Source organism: Sander vitreus, chromosome 21 (assembly GCF_031162955.1).
Source record: "Sander vitreus isolate 19-12246 chromosome 21, sanVit1, whole genome shotgun sequence".
NCBI lineage: Eukaryota > Metazoa > Chordata > Actinopteri > Perciformes > Percidae > Sander > Sander vitreus.
The window spans coordinates 9802508-9826242 of NC_135875.1; the positions used below are offsets into that span (position 1 = coordinate 9802508).

The 23735-nt window shown below is 40.4% G+C and overlaps 5 protein-coding genes across 7 annotated transcripts; 1 reads left to right on the top strand and 4 right to left on the bottom strand.

Annotated features, from left to right (window-relative positions):
• Nucleotides 1–1507: 1507 nt before the first annotated feature.
• bub3 (BUB3 mitotic checkpoint protein) lies at nt 1508–6372 on the bottom strand. 2 transcript variants are annotated; one of them, XM_078279560.1, is made up of 8 exons: nt 6209–6372; nt 4804–4998; nt 4654–4723; nt 4360–4511; nt 3409–3567; nt 3098–3275; nt 2656–2872; nt 1508–1948 (listed from the first exon to the last, which is right to left on the bottom strand). In XM_078279560.1, exons 2-8 carry the CDS (start codon nt 4996–4998, stop codon nt 1939–1941), a joined length of 981 nt encoding a protein of 326 aa, XP_078135686.1. In that variant the 5' UTR covers nt 6209–6372; the 3' UTR covers nt 1508–1938. The 2 variants fall into 2 exon arrangements, with proteins under 2 accessions (XP_078135686.1, XP_078135687.1); XM_078279561.1 differs by lacking the exon at nt 6209–6372 and adding an exon at nt 6010–6094.
• A 975-nt stretch (nt 6373–7347) lies between these two features.
• hmx3b (H6 family homeobox 3b) lies at nt 7348–9430 on the bottom strand. The gene is made up of 2 exons (XM_078279302.1): nt 8941–9430; nt 7348–8631 (listed from the first exon to the last, which is right to left on the bottom strand). Exons 1-2 carry the CDS (start codon nt 9218–9220, stop codon nt 8039–8041), a joined length of 873 nt encoding a protein of 290 aa, XP_078135428.1. The 5' UTR covers nt 9221–9430; the 3' UTR covers nt 7348–8038.
• A 2720-nt stretch (nt 9431–12150) lies between these two features.
• Nucleotides 12151–17482, bottom strand: acadsb (acyl-CoA dehydrogenase short/branched chain). Its single transcript, XM_078278741.1, has 11 exons — nt 17359–17482; nt 16886–17045; nt 16419–16519; nt 16119–16325; nt 15616–15786; nt 15158–15283; nt 14981–15073; nt 14773–14862; nt 14515–14652; nt 13947–14046; nt 12151–13440 (listed from the first exon to the last, which is right to left on the bottom strand). Exons 1-11 carry the CDS (start codon nt 17389–17391, stop codon nt 13364–13366), a joined length of 1296 nt encoding a protein of 431 aa, XP_078134867.1. The 5' UTR covers nt 17392–17482; the 3' UTR covers nt 12151–13363.
• A 449-nt stretch (nt 17483–17931) lies between these two features.
• LOC144535937 (zinc finger protein Pegasus-like) lies at nt 17932–21174 on the top strand. Its single transcript, XM_078278742.1, has 4 exons — nt 17932–17979; nt 18290–18446; nt 18535–18723; nt 19143–21174. Exons 2-4 carry the CDS (start codon nt 18311–18313, stop codon nt 20063–20065), a joined length of 1248 nt encoding a protein of 415 aa, XP_078134868.1. The 5' UTR covers nt 17932–17979; nt 18290–18310; the 3' UTR covers nt 20066–21174.
• Nucleotides 21175–21281: 107 nt separating this feature from the next.
• pstk (phosphoseryl-tRNA kinase) lies at nt 21282–23664 on the bottom strand. 2 transcript variants are annotated; one of them, XM_078278743.1, is made up of 6 exons: nt 23363–23664; nt 22592–22847; nt 22158–22359; nt 21963–22038; nt 21780–21873; nt 21282–21684 (listed from the first exon to the last, which is right to left on the bottom strand). In XM_078278743.1, exons 1-6 carry the CDS (start codon nt 23555–23557, stop codon nt 21467–21469), a joined length of 1041 nt encoding a protein of 346 aa, XP_078134869.1. In that variant the 5' UTR covers nt 23558–23664; the 3' UTR covers nt 21282–21466. The 2 variants fall into 2 exon arrangements, with proteins under 2 accessions (XP_078134869.1, XP_078134870.1); XM_078278744.1 differs by having other exon boundaries at nt 23353–23486.
• Nucleotides 23665–23735: the final 71 nt, after the last annotated feature.

Genomic DNA, 23735 nt, shown 5'->3' on the forward strand with positions numbered 1-23735 from the left:
CATGACAGGCTGTTGGAGCACAATCACCCTTTTTAATTGTCATGTAACGGTTTCATGTAGAGCCAAACTGTCTGCAACACTTCAGTGGTTGGAAACCAGAGCCTGGTCACACAACCACAGATGTGGTTAACTGGGCTTTTGCTGGAGGAAAAAAAAAAAAAAACCTGGAGAGAGATTTGTGAACACAGGCTTGGAAGAAGACGCAGATAGCTAATGCAACTGCAATTTATGTTTAAGGCCTTAATAAACCCTTTATAGGGTCGCAATAAAAACAGATTTTTATTTGTAAGTCTTTGCAAACTGTGTTAAGGTTGCAAAACATACATATTGCTTTAACGCAGTTGACAAATTGGCCGCTAAATTACTTTTTCTTACAAAACAGCTATACGATACAGACAAGAAAACTTCAACCATTTTAATGCACACTCAAAGAAATCAATTTTCCAATTTGGCGGAAGCCAAAGATTACAGTAAACAAGGTAATTCACTGTAGACCCAACAACAAACCCCCGGCCATTCTCCACTTTATGGGCTGTAATTATGTCCCAAAATGAATGCCATTTCATATTAAGCTGCAGTCATAATCTAACGTCAGAGATGGACTCATTATCAACAATCATGGGAATTAGTTACATAATTTACCAATCCGAACTAATCATTTCCAGGATACCGCAGAAGCAGATAGACCCATTAGAAAAAATTGGAGCTCTTAAATAGAATAATTGACATCTATATCTTCTCTGCTGCTTTGGCTGAAGGGCTGCAGAAATTACATTAGTTACAATTGAAAATCTGAACTGAGGGGGGGAAAAAAAAGACATTGCTTAGACTTTTGCAGGGCACTGCTCTGCGTTCACTGTTCTCATTCATATAATGCTGAATACTGCATTAAAAAGGTCTGTGTCGCATCCGACTCCATCAGCAGTGTAACAGCAGCAGCAGATCAATTCAGCGATAATGATGAAAAAGTTGTTGGCCCACTGAAAGATCTCTGCCATTACATTTGTATTTTCTATTATAATAACTTAGTTCAATGTTTATGCATTAAACGTTCTTTCTCTGTAAAGACTTCTCAATAAACAAGTTAAAAACAATTCAATCACACAGTAACGCCATCAAGATGGATAGTACTTCGGCCTGATAAACCTGAAATTACAACCCAGTGTACTCAACTGATAATACACCATTAAAAAAATCTAGAATTGAGCATCATGATCATTTTATTTTAGCGTGTGCCTTCGCCCTCCTCCTAACAGATGCAGACGGATCATCGAGTTTGGTTTAGTTTTTTCTCCCAATTTCCCCCAATAATAAAGCCAAATCTGGTTTAGGCCGTAGACCTCTGATGTCTATCCACACAGGTCACCGTCTGGGGGCAAGTGGAGCCCTCGGCAAGATGAGCGTATCATCGCTTTCCCTCACCACATCAAGAGAACAGCCTCTTCTGCCCCGACACATTTCTAGCATTTCTCAGGATTCCGTTCGCAGGTTGTACATGTGACAAAACTTGAGATACAAGTGGTTTTATTATTGCGTAAAAGTGTCAAACTCCTATCAGTTTTACAAGACTGATTCAAGGACAGCTTAAGTGAAGTGAGAAGTAACTAGAGTCAGTCAACAAATTTAAAACCAACGATACATAGTTGATGACTCCAAAATGACCACGTAGAAATGTCTAAAAAAAAAAGGTGTATACAAAATACATTTTAGTCAAGAAAACAGCTGGTTATCATAACATACATGAAACAAAGAAATATTTAACAAGAGACACAAAAGAAGAGAAAGGTTATCACATAAATTACTTACAAGAAAGAAAAAAAAATTGGAATGGAAAGAAATGAAAGCAAACAATATGGTAATGGTACACACTGGATGCCAGCAGATAACCCAAATGTGATAAAAGGCTTCATACGCAGAGGGAACCATTCCAAGGCGGACTTAGGTTGACCTGTAAACCAAAAAACAGGAGAGAACGGATACAATCAACTCAGGAGCAATCACTGAACTAATGCATGGGAGACAAGTGATATCCCATTCACTGAATGTTTCATACTGTTAGGTTCAACACAGTCTGAGTAAAACAAAAATCTGCAAAAACAGATGTTTTTAGCAGTTTATTACACTTGGATCAGGAAAAAGAAGGTAATTTAGTCCAAAGTCGCTATTGTGACATAAGTGGGAACATTTTATTCGGACATTACAACAAAATTCATCCTAAACATTCTTGGAAATTCAAGTCAACCGCCACAATTTGAGTGAAAACCATTTAACCAACATTGTGTTACTGTTTTGAGTCCATTTCATACCATATACTCCATACAAACATTTTAAAAATAGGTATTACTATAGTTCCTGGTCAAACATGGATTTAGTTTCACAAAGATAGTATTTATTACAGGACTATTGTTGTGGATTGCATTACATTGTACAGCAGGTTTCCATTTGTCTGGTCATTGAGTGTATGTTTACCACAGCATAGATACACAAACTGTTTTTTTCAAGGTCTCATCTGTCTATCTTTCAACTGTCGGATATTGAAAAGTGGACAGGCAGAGATACAGATCGGCGTGTGCTGCAGCTGGACGTGCTCCTTGTAAATGCAGCTGCATATATGATTCAGTCATACTGAGGACGCAAGAGGTGAGGAAGACTCACTTGGGTTTCGTCTCAGCATCCGTGACTTGGCGGATGAAGATGGCGTCTTCGGGGTGGCTGATGTCTCCCCTCTCGTGCATGTAGGAGGAGGCGATTGCAAGCATGGTGCCGTCGTTATTGAACGCCAGTGAGGCGATGCTGGTCGGGTACCTGTGGAACTGACACAGGCGCTTCTTGTTGAACGGGTCCCAGATGTTTACAAAGCCGTCTGAGCCACCTGGAAGAAGGAGAGGCTCAAGGTTAACCACAAAAGATTCAGGCCGTGTTCCTGCTGAGATATGGATCTATAATAACTGAGTGTTCCTCATGCAACCTTGGCAGCTCAATGCTAAATGTTATTGGAAAAATCTATGAGCTTTGCCCTATTACAAAAAACAAACCACGGTAAATGGAAGACGAAACCAACGTTGTCTTTTGTCAAGTACTAACTAGCCAGTCATACCTGTGGCAAAGGTGTTATGAATACTGTGGAACGAGATGGCATTGACGGGGTAAACAAACTCAATTCCCTCCTCCTTCAGCCTGTGGCATTTGAAGGCATACTTCTTCTTCTGGACCTCCTGGCTCGGGTCCAGGTACTCCACAGCTACACGTCCCTCGATTGAACTCAAGACGTAGCCCTGGAGCCAAGACAGAAAATATTCAGTTACTATCCGACTTCTTTTCATGAACACAGTGTCTGTATCTTTCAGCAGAACTGTACACACTTTAATTGATATAAAAAAAAAAAGTTTATTCTAATTTAAAGTGTACCTGTTTGTTGGGGAAGGCTCTAATGCAGCGCGTCTGATACTTGAGACTGGACTCTCTTCTTTGCTGTACGTAGCCCATGTTCCTCAAATCCCACACCAGGACTCGTCTTCCAGCTGTGCCAACGATCAGCCTATCTCCAGCCACAGAGAGGGTATACACCTTTCACAAAGACAAGAGACAAGATGAGAAAAAAAACTGAGACACAACCCTAGCAAAGGTCTTACTTGACACCTATACAAACACATGTAACAAGTCAAACACCTGTCAAAATGAACACCTTCACCAAAGTAATATGCAACTAGTTGACTAGTAAACAAAATGACAAGGTCTACAATTCCCTGTATATATATATTCAGGCCAAAATCCATCAATTACAGTACTTTCTCAGAATCAGTGGATCTTCATGGCTACCTCTTTGTGCACCAGTCATAGCTGTTCTTGAAAACACCTTGATTTAAGCAAAAAGCTTCTTTTTTTTGTAATGGTGTTCCTGCAGGAAAGTCACTCAGGAAATAATGTACACCTTTACAGGATTCATGCGCATTTTAACCAATACTTTTCGGCAAATTTCCATGACTATGTTTTCCTGAAAATGTCAGTCGACATTATACAATAAGAATACAAATCTGTGTTAAAGTTTTCCCCTTAGAGGTTTAACAATAAAATGAATGATAATTTATGTGGTTCATAGTGGGATTCGTAATATCGCGCCCCGAATAGAACGTTGAGGTTAAGACGACATGAAATACATTTATTAATCACATATTATGCTGTGTTTAAAAAAAATTCCATGACTTTTCCAAAACTTTCTGGGTCTTTTTAGGTTTCCAAAACCTTTCCAGGCCTGGAATTTGCATTTTTCAAATTCCATAACTTTTCCAGGTTTTTTTCAAAACATATGAACCCTGCTTTAATAAATTGTCTGACTATACTGGGTCTCTTTTGCTCTACCTTTTCAGGCTGGGTAAATGTGCCAGCATTGCAGGGCGTCCTTGGGTCCCAGAGCCGAACTGATCTGTCCCAGCTACCCGTTACCATGACATTAACCTCTGGGCAGTATTCCACACAACGAATGGCAGCATCATGCGTTCCAACTATTGTATCTGTTTAAGGATAATTTGAAAGAGCAGCATAAAAAAACACATACAGGGAAAAAAATTGCACAGTTATGAAAATCTGCGACAGGTTTAGGTAATACTGCCTGAAACCTTTTATTAGTACTTAGTTAGCAGGTTTGTGACATACCTTGGTCTGTGTTCAAATCGTGAGTTTTTAATTGTGCATCTAAACCTCCACTCCAAGAATGTGTTGGGTCCTGCAAGTAAAAGAGGAATGTTATGTGTGCAGCAGACTTCCAGGCTTTGACAAGGAAAAATAAAAAAATCTGTGACCTACATAAAAAGCACAGTCCAAAACTGGAGCTGTGTGCTGGTATTTCATCCGCATGGTGTTGGCTGTGACATCAAAGAGACGAACAGTGCAGTCCCAGGAAGAAACCAGCAGGAACTGGGCTGTGCTGGGGCTGAACTTGACAGCAGAGATGCCGTCCTCTGGTCCCTGGTTTAGCTTGTACTCGTTTGAGCCCGTCATCTGCAAAAAAGGAAACATATCATAGGTCTGAAATTAGAGACAAAGTGATGCTCCAAGGTGACTTTAATGAGTCTAATTTATGCATAAATGACATGTTCAAATATAACTATACTTCAATACAAACAATATGGACACAGCAACATAAAAACCTTAAAATAATGTGCACTCTAGTTCAACACCAGCACAAACTAGAGCTCCAAAAATGTCCATAGAGTTTAAGCAACACCTCTTTGACATGGCTGAAACAGTTATTTACATAATATGGTTCAGGAAAGCAACAATTGTTGCAGATACATAACATTGAATTCCTACATATATTGTTATTGTGTTCATCCCCTCTATATTATTGGTATAATACCATCCAAAACCAGATGAGCTGAAACTAAACCACTGCTGCCACTGGCAAAACAAATTCGTGGCTATTATTATTGGATTATAGACAGGATTATTGACTGCTAAATGTTCAAGACTCACATTCAATTACTTTAACAGTCATAATGTTAGATTAAAACCATAACACACGTTTGTAATAGCAAGTGGCTCCCTCCTCATCTCTGATGAAAAACGTGTTTTCTAAAACCTTGCCACATTAGATCACGTTCACTTCATTGACTTATGAAACATGGGTGTCATGCAGTTTTTTCTGTCTGAAAACATCTCTCAAAACTAACGTACGTTTTCCCAGGGAGTAACCCTCACCAAGGCAAATTCCATGTAGTTCCACTCATATACATGTCTATGGTTACACTAACTGTGGCAATAAACGGCTTTCTGATTTTAACCCTTAAGCTTACGTTACTGGCATAACGTAACGTTATTGGCATAATGTAACGTTACTGGTGGATCACTGGCTTTCCAGCTTGTTATTAACGTTAGCTAAATTAGCTCACTGACAGTACCTGTGGATTAGCTAGCTAGCTAGCTAATTAAACTAACGTTAGCCACCGTACTTAGCTTGCTAACATACAAGCTGAATAACATGGTTTTCTATTGCGAGGGCTGGTGGAATACCTTTACTTTGTGTGTTTTCGATCATTTGTTCTTTTTCAAGCTGACAACACGACTTGTTCCGTTAACGTTACATCCAGCAACTACACTAAGCCCACTTCTACTACCCCCGGTGTTTGCTAACGCTAACGTTAGCTTGTAACAGCAAATATAACGCAGCTAACGTTACAAACCCTGGTGTTAGCCATTTCACTTTACTTACCGCTTCGGGTTGGTGTCCTTCTGGGCGCGACTGATTTTTTTCTTTAACGAACCTAATTATTATGCCTTGGTTAACAAAAAAATACAGAATATATAACGTGGAGATATGCTACAAAGCAATGTGGCTGCGTATCCACAAGCGCCGCCGAATCCGATGCTCCAGTGAATAGTGGATGGTGATTGGTTGAGACGAATGTTCAAATTCCCGCCTGCGATAAGATTGGTTGATTCAACCCATTTCCGTAGTCTCAACGCAGATCACGAGACACAGGTCGGTCTCTCTCTCTCTCTCTTTCTCTCTCTCTCTCTCTCTCTCTCTCTCTCTCTCTCTCTAGATAGATAGATAGATAGATGGATAGATACATAAAAAATAAAAACGCTATAATACACCAATTTAAAATAAATACACATCAGCCCACAGTGAGATTAATGTTGCCTACTACAAACTATAGGAAAACCTTACAATAAGAGTATAAAGGGATTTGTCATCAAGTCGACTGGTGATATTGAACAAGACTATGACATTGTATGATATAGCCTACTTTATCTGTAGCCTTAATATTATTTTTTGTGGTTTGAGAAGAACTTTGCCCACATAGGTCCAATAGCCTAGGCCCTCACAGTCTGCCTAGTGCTTTTCTCAGACTCCAACAAAAGAAAAGAAAAATAAGCTTATTTAATAAATCAGCCTCCTTAACATAATATCAAATCGTTAACATTTGGGAAAATGTAACGACTCCTAGACCATCTCATCCCTTGATTTTGCCGTGTAATTGTGACTATGGGCTAATCTATCGTTTTGCACAGTTAGCTATTGATTATTTAAAGAAGAAGTGTTAGTGTGTAGTCAAATAGTCTATAGGCCTAAAACACTTTCAAAATTCCAGGATAATGGTTCCTTAAATGATGTTTAAAATTAGGCTACCATTGCGCAAAATGTATCAAATTATCAGATTAAAAATGACAGCCATCATTAATTAACTGTTAAAATTATCCAATTTTAATATTTAATTTTGGAGAGCACGATCTCTGCAGACCCCCAATGTGCCTTAACCTCGTTTCAAAAATTTAAAAAGATCACTCCATCCTCACAAATGTTTGAAACATAGGCTATATAAAGACACATTTCTTTTTGGAACGAAATCTTTACTGAGTGTAAGACCATAATAATATACATAATTTCAATAACAACATCAGAGAAAAAACATACACAAAAACAGAGGCTATTTTTGGCTCTTGCATGGCTTTTAAATTACCGGCAAAACACCTGCAGTTTTTCGGGGATTGTTTTAAGGATCACATGATTGTCCTCACTATTACAAAGAGAAAAATGTTTTGTTTTGTTTTTTCTGAAAAAGTGAACTATAGGTGACAAAGGCTGGTAGCCTAATGTGAAGCCAAAATTATTGCACAATATTGGAAAATATCAAAAAATCAAATTCCACGTTTTGCTACAAACACTGACACAAATCTCTGTAAAATACATATGGATAGTCAACCCTGTTCAAAACAAGTTATTTTTTGAATACATTTAAATATATTCACCCACTTTTGAGCATATAACAATTTCACCAATAATAATAATTGCTTTGTCCCTCCTGTAACACCATATGGAGCCGTAGTGACTTGCTCAAGGACGCTTCAGCAGGATAAAGGATGATTATATAATAATAATAATAATAATAATAATAATAATAATAATAATAATAATAATAATAATGTGTGTAACATTGTGTCCATTGAATCTACAAAATTTACAAAATGTTATTCTTGAAGGTCACTCTCATTTAAAAACATACAGTATGTACAGCGCATCATGACACAGTCAGTGTTAAACAGGCCTCAGCAATGGGACCGGGTGGGAATAGTACATGTGGTGGGGAAAAGACAGGAGTGACTGGCTGCCCGGTGAGTTTGCAACGGGGCCCCCGGTCGTTTCTGGGGCTCCGTTCTCGTGGTAAAGTATGGGAACCCGCACAATCCTCTGCGCCGCAGCATGGCTGAGGTTGGCCGCCTCCAGCTCCGCGGCCAACTGCCTTTTCCACTTATTCCTCCGGTTCTGAAACCAGATTTTGACCTGCGTCTCTGTCAGGTGCAGGGACGCGGCCAGGCCGGCCCTCTCCGAGCTGCTTAGGTAGCGCTTTATGTCGAAGGTGGACTCGAGCTGGAATACCTGACTCCTGGAAAACACTGTGCGCGTCTTCTTCTTCCGACAGGGCTTCCTCTCGGAGTCCAGCTCGTCCGTTTTCCTCCTCCAGTCGTCCTCCTGGTCTTTTTCTTTCTTTGGCTCTTCCGAGTCGCTTTCCTCCAGCGCGACATCGTCATCGGCGCTTTCCTCTCTGGCATCTTGGTCACTTTTTTGGAGATCCGGTGAGCGCCTGTCCGGTGCCGGGGATGCTTCCCTCAGCTTGGCCTTCTCAGACCCTGCAGGAAAAATATATACTGTATTCAAATTTTATCTAAGCCAACAAACGTGTGATCTAAACTGGCAATGATCTGTATTTTAATTGATTCAGACATTCAGTTTATTGGTGAAATATGCGTTTTTCTTTATTGTTAAAATACTCATTTAATAGAGTTTAGGGGCATAATTCCTCATAATTCGGGGTATATTTCAAATCCCTTATTACCCATCCCTTCAAGATATAACATAGGCCTTTTACTGTAAAAGCATTATCTAAATTCAGATTATTATTATTTTTTACCAGCAGAGTCAAAGTTAATAATATTTACCTCCAGTCCTCAGATGAGTCCCGAGCGAGTATGGGTACCACCAGGTAGACGCTCTCTCCAAATATTGCGCTGATAGTCCAATTCTCTGTGTGGGCAACTCAAATCGAGGGAAAGACAAGTCACCAAACCGAGAGAAGAAGCTGGCTTCAAACACTGCTTTGGATGAGCCGAGGAAGCTTTTGGGCTTTGTGGGTTTGTCTTCGATGTTTAGCAGGTTCTTTATGGAGAAGGGAGAGTCTTTTGCAGGTTGGCGAGTCTCTTGCGCATCAGAGTCTGCCATCACCGTTTAGCCTGCTGTCCGATGTGGATCACCATCAAAACTTATCTAGGGGAAATACCTGAAAAAGATAATCTGGTTTTATGTCTGTTAAAACTATACGAGAGAAAGAGAGAGAGCGAGAGAGAGAGAGAGAGAGAGAGAGAGAGAGAGAGAGAATCAGCTCCTGAGGATGATCAGACCGAAAGCTCAGATCACTGCGTCAAACTTGCGCTGGATTGTAATGATGAAATACAAAAATGCCATCCCACTTAAAACGCGCTCGGTCTCTGCTATTGGGCAGGTACAACAGCAAATGGGATTTGAGATGAAACCGCGAGGGGCTGTGACGAGAATAGACTCCAAAGAAAAAAGGCCGCGCGAGCGTTTTGGCTTCGGGCTCAACAGTACGCACCCACTTATCATCCAATTAGATTAAAGAGGAGAATGTCCCGGGGTTTTTGGGGCGTGCACGAGCCGCAATCACCTGTCACTAAATTGAATAAACGGTCCAGGGATTATCACACCTCAACGTGAAGCTGTGAGCAGCTTGGCCTTGGCACAAATATTGCGCAAATTACGCATATTTTCCGCAATAATGTAAGGCACCCAAAACACATAAAACTCTAATAAAAAATAGTCGATTTCGACCTTAAAGAATTTGTATTCCTTACAGCACAATAAAGACAAATTATTAAAAAAGATGATTGAACATTTTGTTTTTTTGACTGCACCTGTTGATGTTGTCTTTGAACAGGTTGAAGTGACCTGCTGAGGATCAACCTCATTCATCGGTTAAGTCAAATATCCTCTGTTCCACCTGTGTGTAACAGGAACGCAATATGTACCTGCACATCTCCTGTACCAGAGCTCAGTGACTTCAATGTAATTTTATTAGTCAGGAAGTGCTACAGGCAGACATCAAAATGAATGCTTACCACTGTGATAAAGGCTTTTCAAATCAGCTTTGTACAAAAGCCTGCAAACCCAGAGGGACAGCAGGTGATGTAATGCATGAGGATGACACAAGTCTTGTTTCTGTCACATATTATAATAACACTGGTGCTTGGAAGCAGCAAATTATATTTGTATGTGTAATGAGACATTCATATGATCAAGTGTGGTCAGATTAGATGAAAATTAGATAGATAAAGACACAAAATGAACAGGAGGGAGATTGAGTTAAACCGTTTTTCTCTTAATATTTAGGGAACTATATGTTTGAGACTTCACCAGGGAGAGGTATGAGGAATTTTTGAAGCCAACTGCAATGTGCTTGTACATCGCTTAGAGAATCCTAAAGCAAACGCACAAAACCCACAGCCTGTGGATATAGATTGTTTTGGTAACATTTGGCTTAGACGTATTAGTACACCATGGTAACACCATGGGATGCATTTAAGATTCATCATTTATACCAGACTTGAAGCAGATGCAGAGAACCAATCAAACCAATTGAATTTGCTCAACCTACAAACATGCAGCTTGTCCTTTTAGCTCACGGAGCGCTCTCCAGCTCTAAAGGACAACACTGTGTTTTGTGAAAAGCTACTTGAATCCCTGCATAATTAGAGGTCTCATAGCTGTGTTAAAGATGGGGGCGGAGAAAGAGGCTAGTTGAGCTGTGTTTGCCAATGCAAAGTGAAAAGCAGATAGCAGTTTTCATCAGATTATGTTCATTAAACAGAGGCTTGAACAATGGATGGAACAAGTCAGAGTGCATCAGAAGGGGAAACTAAGTACACTCAATCAATGATGCAAAAAGCAGGCCTGTGTTTCAAATTTGTTGTTAAAAATGTCGTTAGTAATGTCTGGGCAAAACATGATGCTGATCTCGTTAGTAACATGTTGTTTTGTCGGTCTTCATTTTGAACCTCTCATGTTCATGTTTATATCTACATCACACATAATAGACAGACTCTACTCATGTCAGATCCCCATGCCTGAATGATACTTTATATTTTGTTGTAAAATATCAGAACAACTGTTGTGTTTGATCTGGTGTCAACAGGTGACCTGTAATTGCCCATTTTTGGGATCAATAAAAAATCTATATATCTATAGTCAGTATAAATGAATGGTTACAAACAATACTTAACAGAATTAGGTTAGACAACATTTAGTTTTTTTTGTAAGCGGAGTGATTACAAAAAAGGAAAATTGGACACTTTTAGCTCCTGTTGGAAAATATTTTATCAACAGAAGGTATCTTTACATATTTGTCAGTATTTCTTTTATAGACCAGTTCACTTTTCTCTGCTCTCTTCTCTGTGTATAGTGTTAAAGACTATAGTTTTCAGGACACCAAAGAGAAAGACAGCTTTGTTATTTCCCTGTTAAAATAAGATATAATCAATGTAATGAAAAATTATACAATCTAGTATGGTAAGAGTGTATGAAAACGCTGTTATCCATTCACTTCACAGGTATCTGAACGTCTACGTATTTGGCATCAATAGTGTCAATATCTACCATTGCAGTGGGTATGAATCAGACCGTTTCCATCCCTGTTAATAAATATTAAGTACTGTCAGTGATTAATGGCTTTTTGTCAAACAGATACCTTGCGAGATTCATTTTTACAAGGGCTCATCATGGGTAATGGCTATTACAGGTCTGTATACTTGGACACAGCTTGTCTGTGTTGTGTAAAACAAGAGACCTCATTTTACACAGCACATGTAGGCTGCGGAAATGTAATCAATCTCACCTGAAAAAGGATCAGTGAGTCAATTATGCAAGACAGGCTCTTTTTATCTGAAGCACCAGCATAATTAAATTGATATAAAATATCATTAGAGGTGACAGGCTGTGAAATGACATGGTAACTGACTGTTCTCTTAATGAGAAGCTGCCTCTACTCAGTAGTGCTGCTGTCACTCTGGAGAAGGCTGCCATCTAGTGACACAACTTGGTATTAATCTGCCTCAGTCACACCAAAGAAAGAGGGTTGATTGCACTACAGCACACTTCACATTTATTAATATTATATAGTTATTGACAGATCGCTCAATACAGAGAATTTCTTCATATGATGTGAAAAGGAAATGTACATATAAGTGAGGGAAATGTTACAATTCACCTATTTGAGAGTATCCTGCGAAGAAGACACACTTTTAAGTTATTGAGCCGAGTGATAGCAGACTCTGAAGGCACCGAAACATACAAAGACAATACCAAACAATATCTTTCAAAATTCTCATATTGCACCATATGGATCAGTTATGTTATGCTGACATGATTCATCACCATATCGCAATAAACAGAAGAAGTGTTTCCTGTTGAGCTCTGGGACGAGCAATGAGCCCACTTGTAATGTCTTGAATCAGTTAGGTGAACTCATCTGCTCTGAATCAGTGCTCTTATAACTAGGAGGGGGCCATTGCTCTGTTTTCTCTTCCACCAACCAGACCTGTGTTCCATTACGCTTGCTAAGTGTCTAAAAGTGATATATTCTTTAAGGTGTATCAGTTTGCCTTCCATTTATGACGGATTCCAGTGTTTAACTGATGTATTGTTTGTGTTTGTTATTATCTAACTTTGTTCATAGCCAAAGAGAATTTTAGTTAGATAATTAAGAATATTTAAGATGAGTAAATACATGGTACTGATCTTTTATGTCATACATTTTTCTCTGTTTGTGTAACTAATACAGACCCACCACTTGACGAAGTTAAATAGGAAGTTCATATAATAAAGTCAATAAAGTCCCTTTTTTGTGGAATCTGCTGGCTCGCTTTCCCTAATTCTGGCGCCTCATGTCCGATATTTAATGTCCAGGCTCCAGCCCTCTCCAATTAGGTTACACCTAAAACAAGAAATATGGACAAGAGGGAAGTGGTAGAGCTCTACATATGACAAACACCGTCTTATAGACTTTCGGAATGGTCTGATGGAGAGCAAATGGAAAAAAAATATTACTGCCCCAGAGCAACTTTAACCCTAAAGCTGGGGAAATGTAACCACAACATCAGTAACATCAGTAGTGCAAACTACTTAACAAGAGTCAAAATTGGTGATATCGAGAACAAACATCTATAACTGCAACAAAACCCTAGAAACACAAAAGCAGATCTACAGCAATGCATTCCCCCAAAGTCATTTGGGAAGAAGAATGTGGAGTGAAACACAGCAGAGTGCAATCCATCAGGCTCCGGTCAGATAGTTTCAGTGATCATACTCCTTATCAATGAACTTGGCGATAGTGGATAACTGGACATTTGTTGTGCCCTCATAAATGGTACCTGTGCATGGAGACAAAACAAAGCATTGGAATGAATTCCTGCTGTACAAAACAAGGTCATTTTTTGTCAAATTCCCCTGCACAGTACATTAACCTGCAGCTTTCGCTATCAGAAGACAAGGGGGTTCATTATGCAGCTCAGTATAGAAGAAGAAGAACTGGGGAGCCAAAATGGTGGTGATGACAGGAAAAGTGACATTTTGCCCTGGCAGCTTCCTTGGCTGTGTGTTGGTATAATGACACACCTCAACGGGGGGGGGGAATTCCTGCAGAGTCCGATTACAGCCACTGCTATCAGCCCTTCTCTCCGCCCCACTCTGGTCCAATCACAAACAGCTATGCCTGACCTTCCTGCAGCCCTTAAGAGTTGTGTCCTTTTCCCACATTGTAGCTTTAGTCACAGTTACCTAAACCAGCTCTGCAAGCTCTCAGGAAAACTATCTAACAAACAGTGTGCCAACAAGTTAATATTTGTCTAGTGGTGCTCATTTGTCCAGTCATGCTCACCAATTTTACAGTCTCTGTAGTATTTCTCTATGGGGTAGTCTTTGGTAAAGCCTACCCCTCCCATCCATTCGATGCATTTCGATGTGGTTAGGGTTGCAACCTGAGGAAAATAAAACATAACAGATATTATAATGACCAGGAAGGTGTTTCACCAAGACTGTAAATATCTTCTTTACAGGAGCTTCCTTGCCCAGATAGCAGGACGCGATATTACGAATCCCACTATGGCCACGCCAAGACCTGCCCTTCAATAGCATTTATTGGCCAGGCGTCCATGCTTACGCGAGGTAACGTAACCCCATTTGTTCAGGTCCTATCCCCTGACCAATTGGCTATCCTAACCTTAACCACTCGAGATCAAATGCCTAACCCCAACCAATCGAGCTGCTTCGTAGGGCGGGTCTTGGCGTGGCCATGGTGGGATTCGTGATTTCGCTAGCAGGACAACATAAAGCATAAAAAAAACAGATAACCCTGATGATCAAAATATATCCTAGAAATACATTTTCAAAACCCTCTGCAACACCATCCTTGTGTTGAAGTGTAGTCAGTGAATCAGGAAGCTCACCTCTGCAGTGAAGTATTTCGCCATGCAGGCCTCCTTAATGAAAGGTCTCCCAGCTTCCTTCAGACGAGCAGCGTTGTATGTCAGCAGCCGGCCGGCTTCAATCTGTGTTGCTACGTGGGCTATTTGGTGCTGCATGCCCTGGAAAGCACAGAGTACCATAACGATATTAGAACCCATTGAACAAAACACTGGCCACCAGAATAATGTGAATAATCACACATGTGATATGTGAAAGAGTGGAGTCTATTGTGTTTTAACCTGGAAGTCAAAGATGCGTTTTCCAAACTGCACTCTCTGTCTGGTGTAAGGAATAGTGTGGTCGAAGCAACCCTGTGCCAGCCCAAGCATCTGAAACACACAGAGACAAGAAGTTAGCACATGCAACATTTCCAGTTCACACTTTGTAATCTTGAATAGAGCACATTTAACTTGTTTTAAGTATATCATTTAAATAATGATGGTTTACCTGAGCGGCAATTCCAATCCTGCCCTCATTCAACATTCCGATAGCATACTTGTACCCCTGACCAGCCTCTCCCAAAATGTTCTTCTCCGGTACCTACAATATAAAGCAGAATGTTTGTAGCCACAGTGTGCATTTGTTTCATACTGGTCCGGTGCTGTACAAGCCGTTTGGTAGTACCTTGACATTGTCAAAGTTAAGAGGGCAGGTGGAGGACGCACGCAGGCCGAGCTTGTTCTCCTTCTTGCAAATCTCAAGTCCCTCTGTGTCCCGGTCCACGATGAAGCATGTGATGCCTCTGTATCCCTGTCAATCGAAAAACGAGTTTGTCTTTACATTTCTACATGATAGAGGCACACCTTTGTTGAGACTGAGTTTGAGAGACAATTTTTGGGGTTTAGAATTTCTGATGTTGCCATTTTGGATTACATATTTACGGTATTTGGCAGCTGAATTGCAAATATAAGAAAACAGGAAAAATTTGATTTATTGCAAACCATCTTTGTGATGCAAGATGATGAGATGAGGTATTTTTTTAACAATAGGATTCCTAGAGAAAGAGAAATACTATAAATAATTGAGTATGTTGTTGATCTTTTTTTGGCCGAACAAGAATAGAAAGATGAGTAGTTACTCACAGCAGAGGGGTCTACATTGGCCATCACCAGGAAAACACCTGCATGCTCTGCATTGCTGATCCACATCTTGGATCCATTGATGATGTAATAGTCCTTGTGTTTTTCAGCACGCGTCTTCAGAGAGAAGGCATCACTCCCCGACTCTGCTTCAGAGAGGCAGAAGCTTCCAATCTGTGTGACATGACACAGGTATATAAGGAAGTGCAGGAACGCATCACAGTAAATACAGTGCAGAATATACACGAACAGTCCAGAGATCTAGTATCACTTCACTTGTCATTTCACTGAGTATTTGTATACACAGAAGAATCAGTCACAGGGCATTCAATAAAAACATTCATAAATCCTTATTACTATTACTACAGTATTATGTGGTTGGTCATCTAACACCATCTTTCTGTCATAGCTGTTTTCATCTTCAGATTGCAATTTGGTATCTATGTCACACTAGCAATGTAGTCTTTTATGCCATACACTGAGAGACAGTTTGTCAAATTGCTCACCATGTCAGTTGACAGTCGGCTCAGGTACTGCTCTTTCTGAGCTGCTGTACCCAGTTTGGCAAACAGTGTGTTGATCAGTGTGTTCTGGATGTCACAGAGCACAGCCACAGAGGGGTCCACCTTCGCCAGCTCCTCAATGACCAGAATTGAGGAGAAGAATGTGGAGCCAGTGCCGTTGTACTCTGGCTCAATCTCAATGCCCATGAGCTGTAAAAAAAACAAAAACAAATTCAATATCAAAGTCACTACTGATAGAAGATAGACACTGACTTTAGTGTAATAAATAAATGAATTACATACACCCTGTTCAAAGAGAGATTTGAGCACTTCCTCGTCCATGGCAGAATTTTCATCCATCTTTGACACAAACGGAGCAATGCGCTCTTGTGCATATTTTTTAACTGTCAAGGAACAAGACATATGATTAGTGTTTTAGGATTTTTTGTCTTCAGCTGTCAGCAGCAGTTGAACATAATCTCACTGTAAACCAGTCAAGTCTCACGCTTCCCACTAACAGACTAAAGACTGATACAGACACTCTCATCCTGGACTCTTGCACCTTTTATTCTAACTGCACTATAACCTTACAGTAAAATTTGCATTTGATTTTGGACTATGTCTTCCTCACACGTGTCATCACACATTTAAGTTACTGTTAATAAGTATTGCACATTGTTGATACGTATTGTATATTTGCTTTTTATCTATTCTTATACTCTAAACTGCGGTAACAGAGGAATTTCCCCCTGGGAAGATGTCCAACTCACCTGCTTCCCTCATCATGCTCTCCTCCTCTGAATATGTTTGAAGGGGAGGAAAGAGCAGCCCAGCTGGGTGGTCTGAGGCCGTATCTGGGGCAGGAGTGGTGGACCTGCTCCTCCATCCAGCCTGGCATGCACCCCATGGTCGAGATATCTGTCTACATGACTGAAAACAGGACAGACAACAGTGGGAATGCCTATCTGCGTATTTGGGTGAATGCACACGTTAAAAAATAGTGCTAGACGGTCAAGCTGGGCATCATTCACCATTAAGTTTAATCACTTCTTGCACTGATCAGCTACTGCCGAGTTTACGATAACGTTACAAGTTATAACTAAGTTCGTTTCATGCTCGCGTTAGCTGCCTGTTATAATGGATAAGAATTCCCGGATACTCTAGCATTGATATAGAGGAAAATATATTAAAATAAGTGCAGAAATCCGGCAAATGCTACTGTGACAATATTATTCAGTCTCACCTTTGAGAAAATCCTGACCAACGGTGCAGCCATGACTTATTACAAAAGCTGTGGGATACTCACAGGAACAACATTGGCATACTCATAGACAGTTAAAGAAAGGGCAGGCGACAAAACACAAACTGAACCGGATTTCCTTCTACGTCCCAATGCTGCCTTCAAGTGCCCCTTGTGCGATTCACAAACTCTTCGCTATGGTTGTGTATTAAGCATAGGTATTAACGTTCTTGATAAAACTATTAAGTAAGCACAAGATAAATTCAACCTGCCTGTCTTGATGCTCTTCATGAGTAGGTTTAAACAAACAAACAAACAAACAAACAAACAAACAAATTGAAAGCGCTTTGGTGTATGTAAAAGCAAGTCATATTTATTTTTGAAGATGTAACTTTTATACTTAATTATATACTGTTGGCATATGGCGATTGAATTAATGGGACGCACTTGGGCTTCTTGGTAACCCCAATAAAAAAAAAAAAACTTATTTGAGAAGCATTCTTGAGACTCGTTTGTAAGTGCCAAATTTCTGCTTAAATTTTTCCGACAGTATCCGAAGGCAACAGTTGCGTTTGGGGTAACACAGAATATAGACGTTTCACCCAAAACGGAAGCGTTCATTTGGTAACAATTCTAGCTGGATAATGTATCCCAAATATTCACACTTATCTTTGCTTAGCGATAACATTACTTAGACGCTGAAAGCCACGATATGAACTGGTGGTGTTGAATAGTCGGTGTTTATAATAATGAAAATTGATGTAACGTTAAGGGTCGAGCTCGCTAGGCAACGTCACGTAAAGCATTGTTATGAGCTAGCTAACCATCAACATATAAAAGCTAACTTAGGTTACTGTACGTTATCAGCAGTCATAAGTAAAAGCAGGGCTGACACACGTCTGACTATCAACTAATCTCCACTGGATCTTTTCAGGTTCAATACAGAAGAAGGACAATGGAAGATATAAAGACCGAGCCTGTGGATTTTGTGAAGGAATTCCAAGAATACCTGACACAGCAAACCCAGCACGTCAACATGATCTCAGGCTCTGTTTGCGGAGAAAAAGAGACAGGGGAGCCGTTTCAAGCCGGTGGGAATGGAGTACAATAAATTATACAGCAATATATCTTTGATAAGTAAAGAGTCAAATCTTAAAGTCATTGTGCGTTTGGTTTTAGTTGCGCCCAGGAGTGAGCAGAATGGTCTGGATCCTCCGTCTGTGGAGGTGAGCCTGCCAATGGAGGATGGGTCAGATGTACAAATGGACGGCCTGGAGAGGACCTGTGATGGAAAGTACAAGTGCAGCTACTGCAGCTATGCCAACAAGGGCATGGCTCGTTTAATAGAGCACATCCGCATCCACACAGGTCAGTTACACTGCATTCATTCATTAAGGCAACACTGCTGGAAATCCAAACACACTGCTGAAGATGAAGCTGTTATATGCCAGTGGCCCTCTGGGGTCACTAAGAAAGTTGAGGGTGATTCCCAGCCAAATTTCACATTTGGACAATGTACACTTTTTTCCCACTGAAAATAGTGCCAATCAACTACTGTTATAATTGTACCGTATATATTAGCTTCATATCAGTTTTCTCACATTGACTAGACAATCAAGGATGACATTTTGGAGGATTGTTTATATCATCTTGCCACATTTTGTATAATGCCTTGTGCAGCACACATGCTACATTGTACCTACTGCCTCATAGCCGTTAACAGTAAAGTATGCTTGTTAATATCCATATTACAACTGCAATTATTTCCTCTCTTGTTTGTCACCCAGGAGAAAAGCCTCATCGCTGCCAGCTGTGCCCGTTTGCTTCAGCATACGAGCGCCACTTGGAAGCCCACATGCGCTCGCACACAGGAGAGAAACCGTACAAATGTGACCTCTGCGCCTTCCGCTGTAGCGACCGCAGCAACCTGTCGCACCATCGTCGCCGCCGCCACAAGCTCCTGCCCACCAGGGTTGTCCGCTCTCCTTTCTCCAACAAGAGAATGTTGAGCTCCCTGCAGAAGAGAACAGGCTCACTGGGCTTCAGTAGGCGACTACTCATCAACTTCAACCCTCCCTCCATGGTGATGCCAAAGTCGGATTATCTGAATGACTTGTCTCACAAGATCCACCACCATTTGAATAGCAGTGAGTATAAGAACCATCCCAAGGTAGATGAGAACGACACTCGCAACAGAGGTGCTAATGGTTTGACTTTTAATAACCCACTGGACCAGCTGTCTACACTTGCTGGCCAGTTAGCCGACCTTCATCCTGAGTCCCAGACTCGTGCATCCCCAGACAGGGAGTCCTTAAAAGATGAGAAGCCCATCCTCATACAACAGGTCTCTAGTGAACATGTTGCTATGTGTTCAAATGAAGCGCAGACTTTACCACCTAAAAATGAATCTCCCACCTCAGGCCATGGGAGTTGCAGTCCTGTTCCCGGCCTCGGTTTTGACAGCACTCTTACTGCAAGTCGTAGCAACAGCCAGCCGAGCACACCCACCCCTGGCCTGAACACACCGGACCAACAGCTCTTACAGAAATGCCAGCACTGTGATATTCACTTTATGGATAATATCCTCTACACCATTCACATGGGCTGTCATGGCTACGAACATCCATTCCAGTGCAACATCTGTGGTCACATGTGCATAGACAAATACGACTTTTCGTGCCATTTTACCCGTGGGCAACATAAAAAGTGATTCCATGTAGCAACATAGATGCATATAAAGTCTTAGGTTCTTGTGTTTTCAGTATGTTGATTGTACAGCATCTAAACATGGTGACACTGATTTACATTTTTGTTATGTACGGTTTACTATTCCCTTTTTCCTTTTATACTCACTGTACTGCAGTTCTATATGGCTTTCAGCTTTTCCTATTAGTTTTGGATTGATACTTACAAAGGGTGGACAAAACAACAGAAACATCTTGCAACAGCTCTGCAGTAGAAATACTAATTGAAGCTCACTAAGTGTCATTTCAACTCATCCTACATTCAGTATTAGTTAAGACATTGTTACTAATGTCCTTCTTTTCCAATGCAGCTGCTTTTGTTTGACATATTAGCCTGACATTACTTTGCAGTGACCAGGATTTCACTCAGCTCCTGTAGTAAATCACAATTACATAGACAGCTTTATGTGAGACATTTAAAATAAATACCAAAAGTATTTAAACATAAATTAAAGGTAAACATTATGAGCTTCTCCAGCTCGGTATTCATAATAGGTCTGTACAATTTTTGTCCAGCATCTGTACATGGCCTTTTAGTCTGAATATACACCAAAGTTTCCACCTCAGTTAATATTAGCTGGATACATTCCGCTGTGAGAAACTAAAGTGGGATGTTTAGAGACTGATCGCTTAATTGGCTCATTTTCTGTTCAAATCATGAGTTTGTGTCCAGCCAGATTTATTACAATACTGCCTGCTGTTCTATTTATTTATATCTCACTCCGTAGACTGCAGCAGGTGTCAGCCAAATCAATCATCAATATTTTATAGATTTCAGTATTGTTTTTTTCTTACTAATTTATACCCATGGCGCAAGTCTACATTTATAAGATGTCCTGAGTAGTTTTGTGGTACCAATTTTCAGTACAAAATCCAATTTCAGTGTAGCTACTTTTCACGTGTATAGTAGCAGATGTTGATACACTGTAGATCACTGTGACTCTAAGATGTAATGTGTAAAGTAATGTTACTTTTTATTTCAATTAATAGCTTTTGATTTATGTAAATCCTGGTCTAAAGGAAATGCTTGTTTGTATGTAATTATCTTATTATGGACAAAAAGTAAACATGTGAGATCAATGAGCTGTCATCTCTTTCGTGTACGTACACCAGATTGGCAGATACCGTGTAGATGACCACAAGTGTATCACTGTATCTTAAGTTTAAAATGAGTGGGTAAGGTTTGGCCATTAAAAAGCTTTTAATTACAAGATAAAATAATAGGGTACATACATTTCCATGTTTCACCAGCAAACTAGCAAAAGTACAATTTATTTACATTTAATTAAATACAATGTCATGCATTCGCTTGTCACTTTTTGATGCAATTAAATCTGTCTTCATGAAAATTCAAGAAAAGATTCAAGTCAGTTATTTTCATTCATGATTCTCAACAGAATTTCCTTTTTCTCGACATCAAAAACGTCCACTGCTCTTTTCACCACACGTTCCACATCAATGTCCTCTTCTTGAGCGAGAGACGCTTCCTGGAGCAGCTGTCTCCGCAGGTTGTGAACAAATGTTGCTTTGGATTCATTCAGCTGAGCGGCCAAAGACTTCATGTGCTTAGGGGCTACTTGATTCTCTAAAGTAAAGATGACAAAATTATTACGCTGGGCTTCAAATGACAAGTAAAACTGTGAACGTTTAGTATTAATAATGAAGCTCACAACAACTGACCTCTGGCAGTCTTCATTGCCTCAGATATATGGCGTCGACAGGCCTGGTCAGTCTGGTGAACCACATTAGTGGCGCATTTCAGGCGGTCCGCCTCCTGTACATTATGAAAACCACAACACAAATACAGTCTCCAGTTTCATCTTTAAAGTCCACTATTAACAGATTTGATGGGAGCTGACGCACTTTTTGTTTAGTGTTGTCCTCAGCCGGGCTCAGCGGGTTGCTCAGTGCAGAGGAGATCAACTCCATCACCCTCTGGCTAAGGATAAGCCAGACAGAAAGAGAAACAGAAAGAGGCAAGGCATCACATGAATACCTGATTTATGCTTGTGAACATCAGTAATTAAGTTTCAATAACTGATTATTCTGCTGTCTTACATGTCACATTTGGACAAATCGCCTGTGGTGTTGAGTGAAATGCTGTTTGTCTCCCATGAGTTTTTCTGTGGATTTGGAGACTCCAAACGCTTCACCATCTCCAATATTACCTCAGTGGGTATAGGTTCAGACCTGCTCTGGTTTCTGCTGATGCAGGACTCCAAATCACACTGCAGGTACACCTGGCAGAAACCCAGGGAATCTGAAAAGACAACAGACAAGTTAGTTCAACCAAATGGACACTGTTTCAAGGACTTAAAAAGTGATTTTGCGTGTTTTATCCCAGAGTTTTTTCACTGACTTCTTATCGTCCACCCACCAGTATCAGTTTTTTTTCCGGTATACTAAAACAAATTTACTTGCAGAGAATTGAAACCAAATGGTCCTTTATGAACATAGTGTCCTATACTGTAGACAGAAAATGGAGTGCTTACACTTTCTTGCAAGTTGGTACATTTCATATCTCATGCTTGGATAGTAGAAATTGTCATCCAGTAAAAAGAGAAGTGGTGCCCGTTCAGCCTGTGAGCGGTCCAAAGCTTCAGGCTGCAGTAGAGCTTGAATGCATTGTTGCCATACAGCACTGTTGATCTGACAGCTGACCGGCAGCTCTGCCAAACGTTGAGGTTTCTCGAAGAACTGCTCAATGCACTGCAAAACTGCTTGTCTGTGTGATTTCCATTCAGTGTGCTAGAGAAAAAAAAGGTTAACCAATCAATAAAACATTTCAGTGCAAGCTGGAAATGTGAAATTGAATTTACAGTGTTATGGCACAAAACTATTCTTAACATATCACTGAAACCCAAATGAGGAAAATGACTCTGGAACCTTATAGTGAATACAGTATGTACTTATTCATGATTTGGTCTATAAAATGTCATAAAATGACATGTTTACAGAGCCTGATGGTCATATTCAAATTGCTTGTTTTGTCTGACCAACAGTCCAAAACCTAAATACATTCTGTTAAATCGTAAAAACCTAGAAAAACAGTCGCATGTGAGAAGCTGCAACTAGTGATTTTGTGGCACTTTTCCTCAAATAACTCACTTACTGAACTTTTTTTCTCTTTCTCTCCTGTATAATAATGGCCCAAAATAATTACTTGATTATGATACAACACTTTGAACTTCTGAGCAATTTAAATACTAAAATCGCAGAGGACAATCTGCCAATTTAGCTCAACTGTGTTTACTATTTCTTGCCTCCTCCGCTCTGGTCTGAAAAGCATGTTCGGGTATCAGGTCATCATACGGCACAACAGTGGCTCTCCATCCGTGTAGTGCAGCGGTGCGGAGGACTTTGCGGGCCAGCGTGGACTTCCCAGCAGCAGGTAGCCCGCAGAGGACACACAGACAGGCCGGAGACCGGCCGACACCTCCGGCTTCTTCTGCTGCCATGTGCTACCATAGACCCGCTTCAAAACTCAGCTTTTATATGGTGTTTCTGTGGTGGTTGCAGCAGGGTTGCAATTGACAGCTAACTTCCGCATCATGCCGCGTCAAAACAGGAGTAAAACACGTGACTTCCGGCCATACTCTTTTCAGAATAAAACCCCACAAAGTAAAAGCGAGGCAA

Coding starts and splice junctions, on each gene's coding strand:
- hmx3b (XM_078279302.1), bottom strand. CDS start 9,220: ATGGCAGACTCTGATGCGCAAGAGACTCGCCAACCTGCAAAAGACTCT. Junction 8,632..8,940: donor GACTCATCTGAGGACTGGAG/GTAAATATTATT, acceptor TTTTTCCTGCAG/GGTCTGAGAAGGCCAAGCTG.
- bub3 (XM_078279560.1), bottom strand. CDS start 4,998: ATGACGGGCTCAAACGAGTACAAGCTAAACCAGGGACCAGAGGACGGC. Junction 4,512..4,653: donor CGATTTGAACACAGACCAAG/GTATGTCACAAA, acceptor ATCCTTAAACAG/ATACAATAGTTGGAACGCAT. Junction 3,568..4,359: donor CATTTACCCAGCCTGAAAAG/GTAGAGCAAAAG, acceptor TCTTTGTGAAAG/GTGTATACCCTCTCTGTGGC.
- LOC144535937 (XM_078278742.1), top strand. CDS start 18,311: ATGGAAGATATAAAGACCGAGCCTGTGGATTTTGTGAAGGAATTCCAA. Junction 18,447..18,534: donor AGGGGAGCCGTTTCAAGCCG/GTGGGAATGGAG, acceptor GTTTGGTTTTAG/TTGCGCCCAGGAGTGAGCAG. Junction 18,724..19,142: donor GCACATCCGCATCCACACAG/GTCAGTTACACT, acceptor TTTGTCACCCAG/GAGAAAAGCCTCATCGCTGC.
- acadsb (XM_078278741.1), bottom strand. CDS start 17,391: ATGGCTGCACCGTTGGTCAGGATTTTCTCAAAG. Junction 14,047..14,514: donor CGAAATACTTCACTGCAGAG/GTGAGCTTCCTG, acceptor TATTTTCCTCAG/GTTGCAACCCTAACCACATC. Junction 13,441..13,946: donor CTACAGAGACTGTAAAATTG/GTGAGCATGACT, acceptor CTCCATGCACAG/GTACCATTTATGAGGGCACA.
- pstk (XM_078278743.1), bottom strand. CDS start 23,557: ATGGCAGCAGAAGAAGCCGGAGGTGTCGGCCGGTCTCCGGCCTGTCTG. Junction 22,360..22,591: donor GTACCAACTTGCAAGAAAGT/GTAAGCACTCCA, acceptor TTGTCTTTTCAG/ATTCCCTGGGTTTCTGCCAG. Junction 21,685..21,779: donor GGCAATGAAGACTGCCAGAG/GTCAGTTGTTGT, acceptor TCTTTACTTTAG/AGAATCAAGTAGCCCCTAAG.